The 18,640-nt window shown below is 41.8% G+C and overlaps 1 protein-coding gene across 1 annotated transcript; it reads left to right on the top strand.

The window, feature by feature from the left end:
* The first annotated feature begins 1,918 nt into the window (after positions 1 to 1,918).
* On the top strand, positions 1,919 to 16,773 carry pld5 (phospholipase D family member 5). Its single transcript, XM_070828316.1, has 10 exons — positions 1,919 to 2,077; positions 10,632 to 10,768; positions 10,935 to 11,118; positions 11,359 to 11,467; positions 11,978 to 12,105; positions 14,626 to 14,823; positions 15,457 to 15,608; positions 15,795 to 15,960; positions 16,046 to 16,136; positions 16,538 to 16,773. The coding sequence occupies exons 1-10, from the start codon at positions 1,919 to 1,921 to the stop codon at positions 16,771 to 16,773; spliced, it is 1,560 nt and encodes a 519-aa protein (XP_070684417.1).
* Positions 16,774 to 18,640: the final 1,867 nt, after the last annotated feature.

Raw genomic sequence — 18,640 nt, 5'->3', positions numbered from 1 at the left:
AAGACTTAAAACAGGGGGAAGCAGCTAGCTTGGCTCCACAACAGGTCACATTGTTACAGCAGATATTAACTGGATTTTCTTGGCTGGTCTCACAATGACATCGCGAGGCAACCAGCAGAGATGTGCAGATGTGCTGCATCAGAAGTACTTGTCAGATGGTCAAATAGCTTTGGAGTCCCCCTCCCCCCACACGTTTCCAACAGTGGATTAGGGAAGACTGTGTCCAATCAGTTGCACAACTTTCCAAAACCAACAATCCAACATGAGTGTCCACGTCATGCTGTGATTGGCCTGCTGTGCACAGGTGAGCAAGAGCGTTTAAACTTCTCTCAAGCTCACTTTTTTCATTATATGTGCAACTATTTCTGTCACCATTAATGTAAACAACTAAGTGAAACAGGATGAATACCTTCCAGGAGAAGCAATGTGAAAATGTGTGCTGCTCTTCCCACATTTCTCCGCCCTCTCTACAACGACAGGCTTTTCACTTTGCCTCCTAGTGTGGCCACTCAGGACATCTCGGATTTGTTCTTTTTTAAAATAATCCAGCCCTTACATATGTTTACATTCAGTGTTTCTCACCAAAATCCCTTGTGTGAATCCTTGAGGTCTAACAAATGTGATAATGTGATCCTTAAAAGTTTGAAACCTACATTGCTTCCATCCATGTTTATTGGCAAGCAGTCTTCTTGTTCCCATCCTTAGCTGGTGCTTACCACACTATAGATCAGTGGTATAGTGAGTTACCATTGGCAGGAATGTGTATTACATCACCTGTGTGAAGATCCGTCCACATTTGCAGCCTCTTGCGCTCAAACACAACAAGCAAAACAGGGACCAACTCACAGACAAATGGCTTGAAGGCGCTGGGACGCAGATTTTGTTACTGTTGAAAAGAGCCAGACTGACCGTTTCCAGTCTGGATGTTAAGCTAATTGGCTGCTGGCTACAGCCTTATATTTACTGTACATGTATGAAATGGATATGTAGCATCAATCTTTTTATGTAATTCTCTGCGAGACAGAACTACTGCAATTACTGCTTTAAAAATAGTAGGTCACATGGAGGTCAAGGTCACATTTTAAAATGCCCCACGAGGACAAAATTAATGAATCTTAAGAACTATGTACAGGATGAGCACGGTGGCCACCAGGGAGTTTGGGTTTCGAATTAGTTCAGTGCAAGTCAAGTAAATTTTTCTTACACAAGCAGCTTTTTGTATTCATAAGATAAATTCTGCAGGCTGTAAAAATCTTCAGTCATCTTGTTGGTGTGTCTAGGTGTGTGTGTCTAGGTGTGTGTGTGTGTGTCTAGGTGTGTGTGTGTGTGTGTGTGTGTGTGCCCCTTTTATAGCAGGCATATGGTGTCTTTCTCGACCTGTGCTAAAGGTTTCTTAAGGTGAGGCTGCAGTACTTCAGGACGTTCTGTCTCTGCCAGTATCGGTATTCTGTATACAAGGTGCAAACAGGAAAAGAATTCGATTTCATACACTTGAGTGCGTGTGAGAGTGTACGTGTCTTCATGTCTGATAGTCTCCTCACACTTCTCTCAATCAGATTACTCTCCTTCACTCTCAGCCTGATTGTCCAGTGCAGCAGCTTCTGTTGCTCCAGAAGCCCACAGAAGCCCATTGCCTGCCCCTCCCATGCCGCCTGGGAGACACACAAACACACACACACCCTCCCCAACAAGTGTGTGGGAGTTTGAGGAGGCACTGGTGCTCTCGCCACTAACAGACAGGGAGCACATTGTAGTTCTGGCGGCACAGAGTCCAATAGTGGCTGATTCAGCTACTGAATGATAGATAGAACAGAAAAGAGGGAAGACGGGAGTGACAGGATCTCAATGTGTACTTGGTTGTTGTGAGTGTGTGTGTGTGTGTGTATCAGACCGGCAGGCAGCAGCACACAGGTCATCAATGGAACTGTCAAATGATCCAAGGTCGAGGGGGCCAGAGGTGGCTTCCCCAGCTCTCCTGCCCTGTGTGTCCCAAATGAGAAGCAGCAGCTACAGCACGGTCCAGCAGCAAGGCTACTCTGCATCCATCTTTCTCCGACGCAAGGACAAGCCAGAAGGGGTGAGACAGGTACCTCTGAAACATCTAACTATATCTAACTATATCTGCCTTTTGGGGAGGTGAGGAGGTGGTGTTAAAAACTTTGAAATAGTAGAAGCATCTAAACTGTGTAAAAATATTTTGAGAGGAATTTATTTATGCATCACACTGCCCAATATGCAATATGACATGCCGTGAACCCAGGAGAGGAATTAGTATCATCAAATGGAAACCCATTCATTCTGAATGCCTGTGGAGCATCAGCCTCCACTCCAGAGAATTGCTGCTGGAGAAGTGTGCGATTGAGCTCTGTTGCCTCCAATGAGAATTGATTTCCACTTACTTCGCTCCTGGCACACAAAAAAAGACACACACCTACAATCTTAACTAACAGAACCTACAGTGTCTTTTAGATAGTTTTAGATTTTCATTTCTGAGTGTGAGGGTGTTTTAGCATTTGTAAACTTACGCTGAAAACATGTTCTTCAGAAGCCGGCATATTAACAGTGGAACAATCGTTCCTGCATGTTAAGATAAAAGCCTTTGCTTGGTCCAGCTTTGCTGCTTTTCTTTGAGTTGAATGTGATTAAACTTATTATCTTTGGGTTTTGGATCGTTGGTCAGACAAAATAAACACAATGAGTATATATCACTCCAGGCACTGGGAAATGGCCACAGACATTTTTATTATTTTCTCTAAAGCAGAGATTTATGTGCAGAGTATTTACAGCAGTGTGTAGTCTGTGATCCAATGGCATAATCAGCTGATGTTCACAACTGCATAAAAGCTCAAGGTTCTTTGGGCACACTAATACAAAGTGTCCTTTCACATCAAACAACACCTCCCACTCACCTATTCAAAAGTCAGACACTTTGAAAGTGATAACAGAGATTAAATACGTCTTCTCTTCTGATAGATTTGATTAGAATGTTTATACATTTGGGTTTGTGTGTGTGTGTGTGTGTGTTTGTGTGTGTGAGAAGGAGTAGGAGGTGGAAAGGACCAAAAATGCAAACAGGCCCGATGATGACTGATTTATGCAATGCCACCAGTGTGATCGCATGTTTCAGAATTACTGTGTGGGTCTACGAGCTGCCTGAGAAAAATAAATAAGTGGAGGGGAACCAGAGCTGCCTCAGGACGAGTGCATCCACTTGAAGCAAGTTGCCGAAATCTGTTATGCAGTTTTATCAATGTGACGATTCACATGACTAGTTTTCTTTTTGCATAAGAGGTAGTTTTCCTGCTTTTATTATCTCCACCACAGAGGTTATGTCTTCAGTCCAGTAGTTTGCTTATCAGTCGGCAGGACATCATAAGACCAACTTAACAGATTTCAGTAAAATTTGTCGTAAAGTTAGGCCATCTGTAAAGGGAGAATTTACTAGTTTTTGGTGCAGAGAGTGCCACCATGTTGGGACTCATAAAGCACTTTATGCAGAGTCGGGAAATATATCATCAAATACAATATTCATTCATTCATTCATTCAATATTTGAAATATACAATTTGTAAGTGTATCAGATTAAACTACAGAATACAGCAACCACGAAATATATCAAAATAAACTACAGTATTTTTGTATTTGAAAAATACATTTCCAAGAGGGCATGATGTCATTTCATAAACTTCCACTCGATATTCATAGATTTTGTAGCTTTCATTTCTAAATGATACAATGAGCCACAGTGCTGTTCAATTAAACTGGTTTAATAACAATGAAATATTGGCACGTTGTATATTTAACTGGGTGCTGTCAACGTGCCAGCATGGGCTGCCTACAGTTGACTTAATATCTAACTTTTGAATATAATGTGTAATAAAGTGTTTTTTTTGCCATACTTAATAGAGATATACCGATATACCACATTTCACCCACCTTTTGCTCCATTTGCATCATGTCATCAAGCACCAAACATAGATACAAATCTATGGTGCCAAGTGCCTTCACATAACAGGAGAAAATACTGTGAGTCAAGATTAGCCAAATATTTTGTGATTAAAATCTTTCATATGATATTTGAGGCATATTAGATGTATGAATATTCACTGTCAGAGTGGTTGATAGCTAAATGATGATGGTGACTATTGATGTGCTGCTGGATTTCAGTCACACAGTACAGCAGCATCAGTAAACATGACTGTCGCCTCCAACTAAATCTCGGCCTGGCCGACATCAAACACTTGGCTATTATCAGCTAAAGATAACCAATGTCTGGCCACAGTGTTGATCCACTTGGACGAGGGAAGACTGAAGGGTCATGATGGATCAACCTTAATTTATCAAGGTGGCCTATCGTGAATGCTCGGGTTTGGACAAGGTCGTTTTATAGACAAGACTATAACACAAAGGCTTGTTTAATACAAACAAGGATGCACCTTGTATACCCTTTGTTGAAGACATGCCATCACTGATTGCTTTTTCTTTTTTCTTTCATTTTCCAACAAACACGCCCTCCTCCATCACATTTTCACTGTATAGCATATAAGCACGACCTTTTCCCCACTTATTGTATACCTACATTTATTTCCTGTTTCATATACAAGTAAATTAAAAGAAAAAACTGATTGTCACTTATTTCCACCACTTACTGCTTCCTTGGCCATTAGAAAGAGTGCAGTTTTAAGCTGTTTCTGCGTTGGCTTCACCATTCAGATCCAGAGCTCTGTCTACTTCTTTTTCACAGTCTGTGCCAAAACTGTGAATGAATGTTAAATTGAAAACAATATTAGATCATTTAATTCAAATATATGAATATATAAAAGGCACACATAAACACATATACTGTTGGCAAAGCTGTTGTATTTTTACTTATTGGCATAGTTACAAACATTGATGGGATTTTGAATGAGGTTTCCTTACCTCTAGAACTCAGCTCTTTTTTCCCCATCAAGCAAATGCTTAGTCATGAAAAAAAAAACAATTCCATTATCAATTGATCAATTAAACAATTCATTCCTCCTCTCTCTTTTACCCACGTGGTCTGTTGGTTGTAGAAAGACACTCACTTATGGAACTTTCTGAACAACACAGCCAAACAGCAATTTTTTTCACCACTGGATCCCTAGCTGCACCCCATCCACAGTCCCTTTGGCATGTGGCCCAGCTGTCTCCTGTGGCACTGCGCCCGGTCAGCCTTCACTCAGCACATATCACCCCGAGTATGACGCCATGGCAACGTTAAAAAAAAAGTCCTGTGCACGCACGGAAACCTGCTGTTGAGCTTTTAGTGTGAAGGTGAAACACCTACATTGAGGCGTCCTTCTTTGGCACTCATAGGGGTGCGCTGTGAACACCAATATGATAATTTATTTAATTTGCAGGCCAACCTAATAATAATCAACATCTAGGCTTCTAGGTTAAACAAGTGAAGGCTTTGTAGATGTACGATAACAACTCTTTTCAGCACAAAGTAGGACTACAGTCACTACATACTGAGATACATCATTGAAATGCTATTGAAACAACCTAATCAAACCTTATTAAAACAGCAAAGGCCACCACATTTTTATCATCCACACACACACCTACACTGTGCCTTTGCCAGAGTATTATCATCTGCTCATTTGTGTGTAAAGCCTGAATGTGCCTTGCAGTGTGGCTCCTAATTATAAATGGTCCCTTGTGTTGTGCTGTACGTTGTCAGACAGTGATGTCCTGTGCAGAGTCAGGAGAAAGTAGGAATGAACTGTAAAGGCTGCTGTGACCTCTGAACTGCCCCCCTGCAAGCAGCATTGCCTGAAGAGCTCCTACAGCGGTTTAACAGAAGGAAAAGGAAAATGGGCTGGTACGCGTTTCTGACATTAGTATTCAGTGTTATGTCATGGTGGTGACTGTGCAGTTGGTAAATTGTTGGTGTCAACAGTTTCCTGGCATGACCGCTACTGACTGTTAGCTGGTGATCTTGTTCATGCTGTCACCCAGCTAAAAATGTCCCCGTGGCTGTCTCAGCTGTATGTGTTCATGATGGTCGGGGAAACAGTAAAAGAAAAACATCCTGCTTGTTTCTCCCTCTGTTCGGAGGTGTGTTTGTTTGACCCCATACATGGAGCTGTAGGAGCACTCACCTCTCCTGGGAAGTGGTCCAGACATTTCTGTCCCCCTCTGTCTCTTTCTCTTTCTCTCTCTTTTTCATTCGCAGACAGGGTGACGTGCAGAGGGCACCCGCCCCAGACAGACACAGCAGGTTTCACTGCTATGACTTTGTGCCTCTGCTGTATATCCCTCTAGATCCTCACACAGTGCTCCACAAGTCTATCATATAATTAAAATCACATACTTTGTGGGAATTACAGTGACAAGGTTAGGATGTGTTTCAATACAATTGCTGTGTAATTGAATATAATGATTGAACATTGAACTGAATGTAACAGAGCCTACAGCCACGTCACATGTCCAGTTAGCCTCTGTTCCACTAGTTTGTGTAACTCAATGCAATCTTTCATCTTCTATAGGTGACCCCTCCACTCAAACCGTGTCCACAGACTGTATATAATATGTGGCCATAGCCACCGTGACACCCGCCCATTGGTTTGTTGACTGCTGTTTTGAAGCCTCCGATTTGCCATTTTGGGCATCGCCATCTTGGTTTTGGAGCCAGAAGTGATTCATTCATCATTTTGCAAAGATTCTGCTTCTAATTGGTTGTGTGTGGGCATGATTCATCTGTGGTTGGATAGTCAGAAGCCCCACCCTAAAGTATGCTCTGAAAGTGTGAAGTAGGGTCAGTTTCTCAAAGACTTCTATACAATCTGACATCTTTGTGGCCATTAGAAGGAATTAAGTTTTAAGGCATTGGCTTCACTTTTTAGAATCAACCACTTTTATACAGTCAGAGCCTCTGATGTTTAGCCCGCACACGTCTAAGTCGTATGGGGAAATATTGTTTGTTAAAGGCCACTAAAAAACATAAATATTAGATAAAAAGCAATTTAAGATTGTTTTATGAATTTGAATGAATTTATATGAAGTGAGGCACACGACGGTTGCTGTTGTGAAAGGTGCTCCTCCACCTTTCTATTAGTGAAGTCACAAATGTTGATGGGGTTTTGAATGAGGTTTCCTTACTTCTGGAACAGAAGTCAGCTCTTTCTGGTACACTAAAACATTAAGAAAGACAAAGACGTACATGCTGATCTTTAGCAAGTCTAATTTTTGCCATGTTAACCATCTCTAGCAGCTCAGAGTTGCTAATTAGTGCTAAAAACAAAGTACAGCTGAGGCTGATGGCAGTGTCATTAGTGCTGCAGGTATTTGGTCATAAGCCAAAGTATTGAACGACTTAATAACTGCACGTGATGATGGTGATATACAGTAAAGTCAGAAGATCCTGAACACATACTGATTATGTTTTCCAATACTATATAGCAAACTGCTGCCTGTTGTATTTAAGTCTATGGCCTACTCTCATTTCTCTCTCATCCCTCATTAGACCCTTCATTCACTCCCTATACAGTGCTGGACTCATAAACAACAGCAGCTTGCCTGTAGTCAGCAGCATATGTTGTTTTCTGCTTTTAGGCGACGCTATATTCATCTGTGAGAAAAGGGTTGGGGCAAATAAGAGGGTGCAAAAAAGTGTTTGCATATTTTATTTTTTCCCTAATGAGGCCCTTTAATGTACTTCTGTGCAATAGGAAGAGGCAGTGCAGTGGAAGTGAGACATGAATGAGTGTTCTGGTATCTGGTACATTACTGAAAAGCACATTTATTACAATGATTTAAACACAGGGGGGATTAAAGCAGCAGACAATACCGCTGACTTACAGTTATGTCCTTAGTGGAAGTCATTAATTGGAGCTATAGGGCGGTTTTTGAATTCTTTTGCCTTCTCTGAACAGAATTGGGTGCATGTGTGTGTTTAAGTGTGTGTACATGCCACACTTAATGAGTTTAGAACAGTTTTGCAGCAGCTGTCACACAGAGTGGATCGCCCATTGCATGTTTCAGCATCCCTCCCCTCTAAGCCTAGCCCAACTGCTTTCCGCCAGATGAGGTTTGTTCACAAGGCAGATAAAAGAGGAAGATAAAGAGAGAAGAGGAAGAGGAGGGAGGAATCGAGGAGGAGGGGGTGTTGCTGGGGATCGGAGCTACAGCTCTGTATTGGCCATTAGAGCGAGAGGGGTTGGTCTTTCTCCATCTCTTTCACCACCTCCACAGAGGAGCAGGGAGCGAGCAGCGCACATACAGCTCACACACACACACACACACACACACACACAAACACACACACACATGCAAACACACATAGATGCTGGAAGAACCATGTCAGGGCATGGGTTGGATCAGTAGCTGAGGCGCATACACACACACACACACACACACACACACCTTCCAGGACAGTGAGGAGCCAGCGGGATGAAGACAGCAATAAGGAGTGAGGAGATCAGTGTGGGACAGGCTGAGGAGTGGGCGAGGAAGACAGAAAGACAGACAGACAAAGATGTGTAACTGAGCAGCTGTTTCACACCAGTCACAGAAGTTTAGAGGAGTGCTGCTCTCATGGCGGGACCAACCACACAGGAGCCGTTGAAGGTGATGTATGCAGCCCTCAACTACGTTCGCTTTACTTGCATCCATACTTGTGTGATATCATTCTCATTTGGACTGTCTGTTAAATGTTAGTGCATATTGTCTTCGGGTTGTTACTGCTGGCTTCCTTTACATTATTCATTCATTCATTAATTCATTCGGATGAAAATCCTTAAATTAATTCCATGTGCTCTTCAATCAACCAGTGAAAACACAGGTGAGTATGATAAACACAGTTGAGACTAATAATTTCCTTGTCAATCCATTTAGCAATTACTTCTTTGAACAATCAATTACCCTTCAGTCTGTAAAACGCCACCAATTTGTCCGTCACAATTTCCCAGAGCCCAAGAGGACATGTTCAGATTCCTAATTTAGTCTAAATAACATTAGAAACACAAAGATAAGCAATTTCACTCATTTGGGAATCTGGAACCAGCTAATTTTTCGTTTTGCTTGATAAATGGCTTAGATAACTCTATTATTGCCAATTATGAGAGCATTGCCAATTCATTTTCAATTAATGATTTAGTCTTTAAAATGCTAGAACACTGGGAAAAAGTGATTATCCCACTTTATCACAGCCAAGGGGATGCCTTTATTATTACAACTATCAGTTTATTGCCAATTGACTTTCCTTCAGTCAAAATAATTTGATAATCACTTAATACTGTCAGCTGTACATGCAGTGTGAGTTATGTAAGGTTATTGTGACTGCCCTGAAAACAGCTGTTGGAGACCGCTTGAGTATCCAGCATGTTATTATGTTATTGTGTTTTTGAAGTGAAGGAACTATTGGGTCTTACTGCATCAGTGGCTGTAAGTCGACCGATCTGTCTCACTCCATCAGACTTGTTCTGTATCGTGAAGCTTTATTTCCCAGCAGCCATGTACACATCCACAAGTCAAGCATGGTCCTTGACTCTGCTAAATGTGATGAAGAGCTCAGTGGTCTCAGTGGACAGCGCAGGAGTGTTAAGGCACATCCGGCTGGCACCAGTCTTTCAGCCCTGCTGCCTGAGACAGACAGTGTAGATAAGTCTGGGAGATGAGGCTGGCAAACACCCTGCAACCCCGGCCTTCTCTCAGACTCGGTGCTGAAATAGCCTTTTTCTTTTGTTTGATAATGACATTTTCTAAAAGTTGGTGCTGGGAGTCAAATGTCTGAGAAAGGTTACTGCTTACCCTACCGCACATACACAATTCACTTGATTGATCGAACACAACAAAAGAGAATATGTAATGTGACATGATGACAGCTCACAAAACCGACAAAGCCAAACAGGGCAGGGAATGAGATGGTGAAAATCTGTAGTCGTAAGCAAAACAGAAGTGCCAAACTGCACTTTTAAAACAGTGAAAGTGAAGACTCCTCAGGCTGGATCAGGGCAGTAAGGCTTCTCTGCATCATAACCTCTGACCACAATGGCATATATATATATATATATATATATATATATATATATACACACACACACACACCATATACTGTGCACACATACATGCACACTAATATAGCCTTTAATATTGCTTGTCATAAATGTGACACTGGATGTATGCATCCTGGCACAGAGGTCATAAACTCCCTTCCAGCTGGGATTCGCTTGAACAACAGAACAGTGTACAGAAAAGCATAAACCAGAGCTTTCCAATATTCCTTTACAGTTCAGCTTTACTGGGTATGAATTTGCCTTCAGCTGGAGAGCGTTCCACTCCACTTGTCCTCTGCCTTGTAGCATAAAGTGAGATTTGTGAAGCTGGGGAGGGGGTTGCAAGGAGGGGGGATTGCACCAGAGTTTTGAATTCCTCTGGAGCCTGGTTGTCAAATCAATGGGTTCTACTGTCAAAAAGAGTAGTAGTCCTATTGATCATGAATCCTATCCTCTGATCAATGATATTGGCTGAGGACATTAACATTTAAAGGCTCCTAATCTCTCTTTTTTTTACACCACCCAAAACTAACTGCCATGTTGATGTTCTGCAGCTCTACAATGCTGCAGAACATCCATTAATGACTTAAGGTGTGTCTAACTCTTCCCCCAGACCCAGCAGAAGTGCATCGCCATCTTTGCCCTCCTCTGCTGCTTCGCTGTGCTGGTGGCACTGATCTTCTCATCAGTGGACATTTGGTGGGACGATGAGGATGGCATCACAGAGGAAAACTGTAGCAGAGACTGTCAGTAAGTGTGGCCTGATAACATAACAGGGCAGCTTCCTCTGGAGCCACGAAAGGCTTTATACAACTTTTTCCACATTTGCAATAGTCCTAGAGATGTTTAAACACAGACACTGACTTTTCCTTTAAGGCTCCACACACTCAAAAAAAAAGCATGTGTATACTTTCAGCATCGTGCTCGTGGAGAACATTCCAGACGACCTCTCTCTCTCCATGGATGGCAGACCCCACCTCCCTCTCTCTGTTGGCTTTCACACACTGTTGGACCAGGCAAAGCGCTCAGTCGAGGTGGTGTCGCCTGTCTGGGCTTTAAACCCCTGGGACCTGCAAACAATGCCAAGCGCTGCCGAACAGGTACAAAGTCATGGCAGACAGTCTGAAAAAAATATCCCCCTACATTCCTGCAGAACGTGAACCAGCTGCATTTCCCAGGTGGTCTGTAAGAGCAAATGCAATTATTTTCAAGTAAATCTGTATGTAGTCTTTTAATGAGGTTAGTCCTGCTTAGATGTAAGGCTTGCCCTTTTAAAGACATCTGGGGACGCTGCTCAAATGCGCAACTACAGTAATGCTGAACATCGCTCTCCTCCTCAGGGTCATCTCTTGTTCCAGAGGCTGCTCAGCCTGAAATCTCGTGGGGTCAAACTGAAGATTGCCAGCAGTCTGACTAACTCGGCTGAACTGAAGACCTTGGCAGCACACAGTGAGTGGTTGTCATATTTTCATTTTAGAAAACCAATTTGTTATGCCATTGTAGCCAACCAGAATGAAGATTTATGGCTCTGACAACATTTCCTTTGCACAAACCAAGATTCCCCTATACTCCCATATATACACCTCTAGTACATTTTGTAGTTACCTGTTCTAAGCTAGCAGCATTGTATTCTACATATTGCATTACAGAAGCTCTGATTTGTGTCAAGGAAAACAGATGTAGCCTCATTTACACCATGCAGCCCCACCCTGCAGCTCCACAGCTCAGGTCATACAACCTTCATGCCTGCCAAACTTCAAAGTGAAGGTCAAAAAATCATGAATGTGCAAATGGCTTTGCCTCTCAGGCCTGCCTGCTTTACCCACATGTCCATCAGACAGACCAAGGCCAACTGGCACACTTCCACAACTCTCTCTATCTCGTACTTTCAAACTTTTTATACCACCACCCCTCTCCGTCAGTCTCTCTGTCTGTCTCTCTGTCTGTCTCTCTGTCTAGATGGAGAGGTTCATTTTGTTAATATGACAGCGCTTACCAGAGGAGCGATGCATTCCTCATTCTGGATAGTGGATCGGAAGCACATTTACATCGGGAGCGCTGATATGGATTGGAGGTCGCTGTCCAAGGTAACAGCAAACATTGACAACATGAGCGTGCAGAGTAAAACAGAATAGAGGGTAAAAAACGCCTCTGCAGTCAAGTGTGGTCACGTCTGCAGTTCATCTATGGCCTAACAATGGCTACAGTAGCTTTTGATCTCCAAGAAATAAAAGCTGGACATACAACAATGTAATTAAATGATAACCTGGGCACCTTATGGGGGCTTGAGACAAAGTCTGGATGAGTTCCAGTGTACCTGTTTCTTTTTATGCCGTTACTCCAGCAGCTCTTAATGGGCACCGAGGATGATTTAAGATTGCTGTCTGAGGCAGGCCAGAAAGACAAGTAGCATTTCACTTTGCATTTAGTATGTAATTCACAATAGAGGAGGGACCAGGGATCATTAGCATACTACTACATGAAGTGATTACCTGGCACTTTTCATGTTTCAGCGCCAGCTGGAGGTAGAACTACTGTTCGGTGTAATTAACTAAGGAGCCAGAGGGAAGGAGGGAATAGACACATGCATGAACACACACACACACACACACACAAAAGACAAAAAGCGAATGAGGCAGAATCTGTCAGAAATTCACCATGCATGGTCGTAGAATAGGCTGAAACCACTGTGAGCTTCCTTCTGTGTCACTCACCAAAATAGAATGAGCACAAAACACATTTCTGCTGTGTAATTAATGACCAGGAGGGAATATATTTAGAACAGCTGTCTCTTCACTTTTTATTGTGCTGTTTTTCACCATGAGAGGGACTGCAATGATTGCAATGATAGTCCACCTGGGTAAGGGGGTTAGGGGTCCTGGCAACATTTACAAACTTTCAGCTGTGATCATTAAACAGCTCAAACAAGAACAACTGAAATAGCTCAACACAACTAATATTATTCAAATTCAACACAATATGCCACTTTTAATGACTGCTGCTGTCTTAAAATTATTCAGCCGTTGAATAGAATCCTTAATAAGAGCATTCATTTGCAAATCAGGTATTGTCTCTAGGACACCTGCAAGGGCCACATTAGTTGCATCAGGTGTGCTTGAGATAGAACACATCAAACACCTGGACTGACTCGTTTGTTCACAGGAGTTTGGTTTCATGTTAGAAATATGGGTAAGTCAAGAGAACTATCCAAAAAGTTGCACAAACAAGGGATACAAAAAGACAGAAAAGACACTGAGTGTTCATAGAGAAACTGTTGGAAGCATAGTTCACAAGTTCAGAGCTAAAGGAATATTGGCTGCACGACCTGGACGTGGCAGAAAGGTGAAACTATCAACGGGTGCCACCAGATTTCTGAGGAGGATGGAGTGACTGCAAATGACCTGCAGCAAGACTTGGTGGATAGATACTGAGGTTTCACTTTCTACAGTACGGCACATGCTAAATGTTGAAGGCTTATATGAAGTAACTCCAGGACGAACATCACTACTGACCAAGACAAGCACAAGACAATGTGTAATGCGTTGAAAACCATATAAAAAAAGCCACAGAAGTTTTGGGATTCTGTTCTGTGGAGCGATGAAACAAAACTGGAACTTTTTGGGTCTATTGATCAGCAGCATGTCTGGGGGAGGAAGAATGAGGGATACACTGAGAAGAACATCCTGCCTACAGTGAAGCATGGCGGTGGCTCAGTGATGCTCTGGGGCTGCTTTGCTTCTTCTGGCACTGTAAAACTGCTGTGCAGTCTTGGAGGGCAAGATGGGTTCAATCAAGTATCAGGAAATCCTTGGAGGACACATTATGCTGTCTGTGAAGAAGCTGAAGCTTGGGCGTCATTGGACCTTCCAACAGGGCAATGATCCTGCATACCTTAAAGTCCACTGAGGATTGGCTTCAGAAAAAGTCCTGAAAGATACTAGAGTGCCCGTCACAGTCGCCTGACTTAAATCCCAGAGAAAATCTCCGGTGGGATTTGAAGAAGGCGGTTGCAGCACACAAACCCAAGAACATTAGAGAGCTGGAGGCTATTGCTCATGAGGAATGGACTATGATTCCTCATGGACACTGTCAGAAACCGATGTCTGGCCATGCATCATGTTTGCAGCAGGTCAGAACAGCAAAAAGGTGCTCTACTAAGTACTAAAGATGCTTGTTAAGAAGGGATTGAATAATTTTGAGACTGCAGTAGTCATTAAAAGGGGCATATAGTGTTGAATTTGGAGAAGCCATCTGTAATAGTTTTGTTGAGCTATTTCAATTGTTTGAGTTTTTTATTGAACATAAGTTTGAAAATTCTGCAATTAGGTGCAACTTTAACTCCACAATGGCTGAACACTGTTGTCCTTTATTCTCCCCTCAGAAAAATACTGATCCCACTGTAATTAGTAGTAATTAGAAGTACTACTACTATCATTATTCCTCTCACAGTGTTGCCATCGTCCCTTCGGCCTTCTACCTGATCTGACTTCCTCTCTCACATCGCTAAAGCATACCTATCCAGTGAGCACACCTACACTCAGACTGCAACTTTTCTGCTGCGTCACCGCTTCCTGCGCGCTCCTTTTTCACCCCCCCCCCTCCCACAGAGGAAAGAACTGGGGGTGCTGGTGTATAACTGCAGCTGTCTGGCTCTGGACCTCCACCGAATCTTTTCATTCTACTGGCAGCTCCATGAGAAGGACTACATCCCCTCCATCTGGTCAAAGAGAGTTACAGCCCTCTACGGGAGGCACGAAGCCCTGCAGCTCCAGCTCAACTCTACCCAGGCTGCTGCTTATTTGTCTGTGAGGAATGACTTTGTTATGTTGTAGTATTTACTGCATGTTAACACATACATTGACTCTATAAGATGCACAACCCATAGGTTGGGTCTGTTATAAATGCTTAGACTGGGTTATATTTCCTTTAAGGCACCAATTTCCTGACTCGTGACTAAAAGCATAAAAGTTTCATTACCAACTAATAACAGACACACACAAGGGGGCGATTAATCATGTTAATATCATGCTGGGGAGCATCTTGAGTCTCAATATCTCAGCACCTCGGCCTAATTTGACAGTAATGAATCTTGTTACCCTCCAAGCGACAAGACGCTTATCAGTTGCATTCAGGACATTTATCATCCTATAGGAACTAATGGAGCCATGCTGTCACAAGCTGCTGGCAACTCCAGCTTCCTCTTGCGCCTCACTTCTTCCAGCAGTGATACATGGTTGGAGAAATGTGCCTTGTTTTTCTTGTTCTTTACTCTGTCAAAATATTACTCTAAACCTGTCACACATTTAGGTCAATTCTAAATTCAGGTTATGTTACTTTAATCGACTTTTGTTTGCTGAACTGAAACAAATTCGTCCATTTTCGTTATCTTTGTGGGATTTTGGATGCAATCCTGTCTGAGTGATGCATCCTATCTGCAGACCTCCCCTGAACTCTTCTGCTCCAAAGATCGCACCAGAGATGTAGACGCCATCTATCAAGTCATCCAGAGTGCAAAGACATTTATCTTCATATCCGTGACGGACTACCTCCCCCTGCTGACCAGGACTTACAGAAGAACCTCAGTCACAAGGTAGAGCAAAGCCCTGTATCCCCGAGAGCTTTGACATTCAAGCTGAATCTCCTCACCCATTACTTCCATTTTAAACTGTATTTTTCTTCAGAGAAAGAAAGAAATCAGTAGCATACATTTGAGAAAGACACTTCATGCGAATCATTGCCTTTAGATTGGGTCTAATTACAGCGTTTGCGTCTACAGGTACTGGTCGTCTATCGATGAGGTGATCCGAGAGGCTGTGGTGCTGAGAGGGGTCAGAGTTCGCCTGCTGATAAGCTTCTGGAAGAGGACTCACCCTCTCACCTTTAACTTTGTCACCTCCCTCACATCGCTCTGCATGCAGCTGCACAACTGCTCATTAGAGGTGGTACGTGAATTCACAATAGTTCCTCCAAATGTTCTATGAAAGCTGTAGTTCATCACTCACAGTGATCTCTTCGTTATGCAAACAGAGGTTTTTCAGTCACAAGGAGCAAAAGGATGATATTCAACATGGACTCAACCACAACAAGTACGTGGTGACCGACAACGCTGTCTACATCGGTAAGCAGTGTTTAATGTGCTTGCAATCTATTATTGCACTATTTACACATTTCCAGGAAGCTCTTGTTTTTATATTGAGTGTTATTCTAAAATTACACAGTACTTATTCAATAATTCAACATTTTTGAACATGTGCTTGCTCTCTTTTTTAATCAAGACATGACTCTCACGTTGTAGATTGGTGTCGGTCCTCTCATCTAATCGTCAAAGAAGTAAATTTTTCCAAATATCAAACTATTATTTTGTATTTGCTCACTCACAGACAGACACTAAGACACACCAAACTACATATAGACTTGTACAGGCACATCAAGACAAAAAATGCTGGAACTCAGAGTCATTTCATCTTCACATGTTGCCTGTTAGACACTCAGCATTCAAGGTTTGCTGTTTGCCCACAGGTAACCATGACTGGGTCGGGAGCGACTTTGCCTTTAATGCGGGTATTGGGCTGGTGGTCAAGATGAAAAATGGTATTAGGGACAGGGGAGCGACAATCCTGGAGCACATCAAGGCTGCTTTTGAGAGAGACTGGAGGTCACAATATGCTAAGAGCCTGCAAGGAAACAAAGACCAGCAGGGCAAATACAGAAACCTGCAACAAACGAAAATGAAGACCAAAGAAGAAAACGAGTGAAACTACCCTCTATCATAATAAGCACAGAATGTCTTTCTATATCCTAAAGCCTCTTAAGACTGAATACTTCACAACACATGTACACAATAAGAGAATGTGACGTATACTGTTAGACTTGACTTGACTTTATTCTAATAGATTCAGTTACAGTTAACAGAGACAATGTTGAGGTGATAATGTGACTCACTGCACTTTTGAGTCACAGTAACAATATCTAACTATTTAATGGATTGTCGACTGTTAGCCTATATGAGCATGCTATGCTGCATGAATATTGAAAGCAATGAAAGCAATATTCAAATTCACACTATAGACTAAGGCAAGTTATATGCTAATTATAAAATCAATATACTCAATGTGAGACTTAATAGGAATCTATGAACATATCACATCAAACTCGCCAATAAATATGACATTTAGTATTTAATGAAGAGTTTTGCTTGCAGTTTTCATTTGTATTTCATAAACCTTTTAGTACTTTTGGCTGTGCATAGCATTCAGACCTGCAACTGTAATGAATTCAGTTTCTTGAATGACAAGCACACACAGGCTTGCGCAGGAGCTTCACAGATGTGACAACAGCTGTTTATAATGTCAGTGAAAAAGCTTGTCCTTATAAAATGAACATTTTTTTTCCTAATCGCTGCTGTGTTCATTTCAGCATCACTTCGCCGGGAAGCACAGAGCAGCCAGCGTTTATACACACAGATTCCAACAAAACAAGGTCAGGTGCTTCTCAGACAATAGTAAGACTCTCACAGCTTTTGTTTTCTCCTAATTAGCAATGACTAAAGCATTTCTGCCCAACCACGGTTCATATTTTCCTTTTATCAGAACTCTAATAAGCTCTGAGTTCTTTCCCAGCGTGCCTCGTGTGAGGTGATGCACATGGAGGATGAAGACCTCAGCTCCTGTTGTCTGGTTTAAATAGGCCTTCACAGTTAGAGTGCAATTAGAAAAAAGCACCCGTGCATTTGTATGCAGGCAGGTATATTTAATGAGGCCAGTGTGCATAATATACAGTAATCTTGAATCCTGAATATTGCATCGTTAAAGCGAAAGAGAGTGTGTTCAGGTGTCCAACACACCACCCACACACAGTTATCATCCCACTGGAGTCCAGTGCTCTGATAAACACATTCAATGGAATACTCTAATTTTATGTCAAATGGGAGAACAAACTATTTGTTTGTCTGTACAAATGGACTATATGCTGTATGTGACTGTTAACTAATGGAAACCATTTCACACCTGGCATTTAGATTTGTCGAATGAATCAACACCGGAACTTATCAGAGGAAGAAATCATGTAGTCATTTTAAATATTGCACTTTCAGTACATTAAAAAACTACTTTATAAGTATAGGCACGGATACGGTCATTTTATATTTTTGTACATTTTGTGGTGCTGTTGAATTGCGTTACAATGACAGGTGTTTTTATTATTTTGTCCACCCCATTTATATCAGTAAGGGCAGGCTGAATAACAGAGATATAATATATATATATATATATATATATATATGTGTATATATATATATATTATATCTCTGTTATTCAGCCTGCCCTTACTGATATAAATAGGGTGGACAAAATAATAAAAACACCTGTCATTGTAACGCAATTCAACAGCACCACAAAATGTACAAAAATATACACACATATATATATATATATATATATATATATATATATATATATATATATATATATGTATAATGCTATACAATTCAACAGCACCACAAACTAGATCCATCTGCCGAAATTGTATAAAGTGAACTAAAACATTGTAACCCTCATGAAAGTAGGATTTATTGCAGCCACGTGGGTGTACCTAATAAACTGTAGTTTGTAACATGTAATCAAA

The sequence above is a fragment of the Pempheris klunzingeri genome, chromosome 3 (genome assembly GCF_042242105.1).
Source record: "Pempheris klunzingeri isolate RE-2024b chromosome 3, fPemKlu1.hap1, whole genome shotgun sequence".
Taxonomy (NCBI): Eukaryota; Metazoa; Chordata; class Actinopteri; order Acropomatiformes; family Pempheridae; genus Pempheris; species Pempheris klunzingeri.
This window is presented reverse-complemented; position numbering and strand designations above follow the sequence as displayed.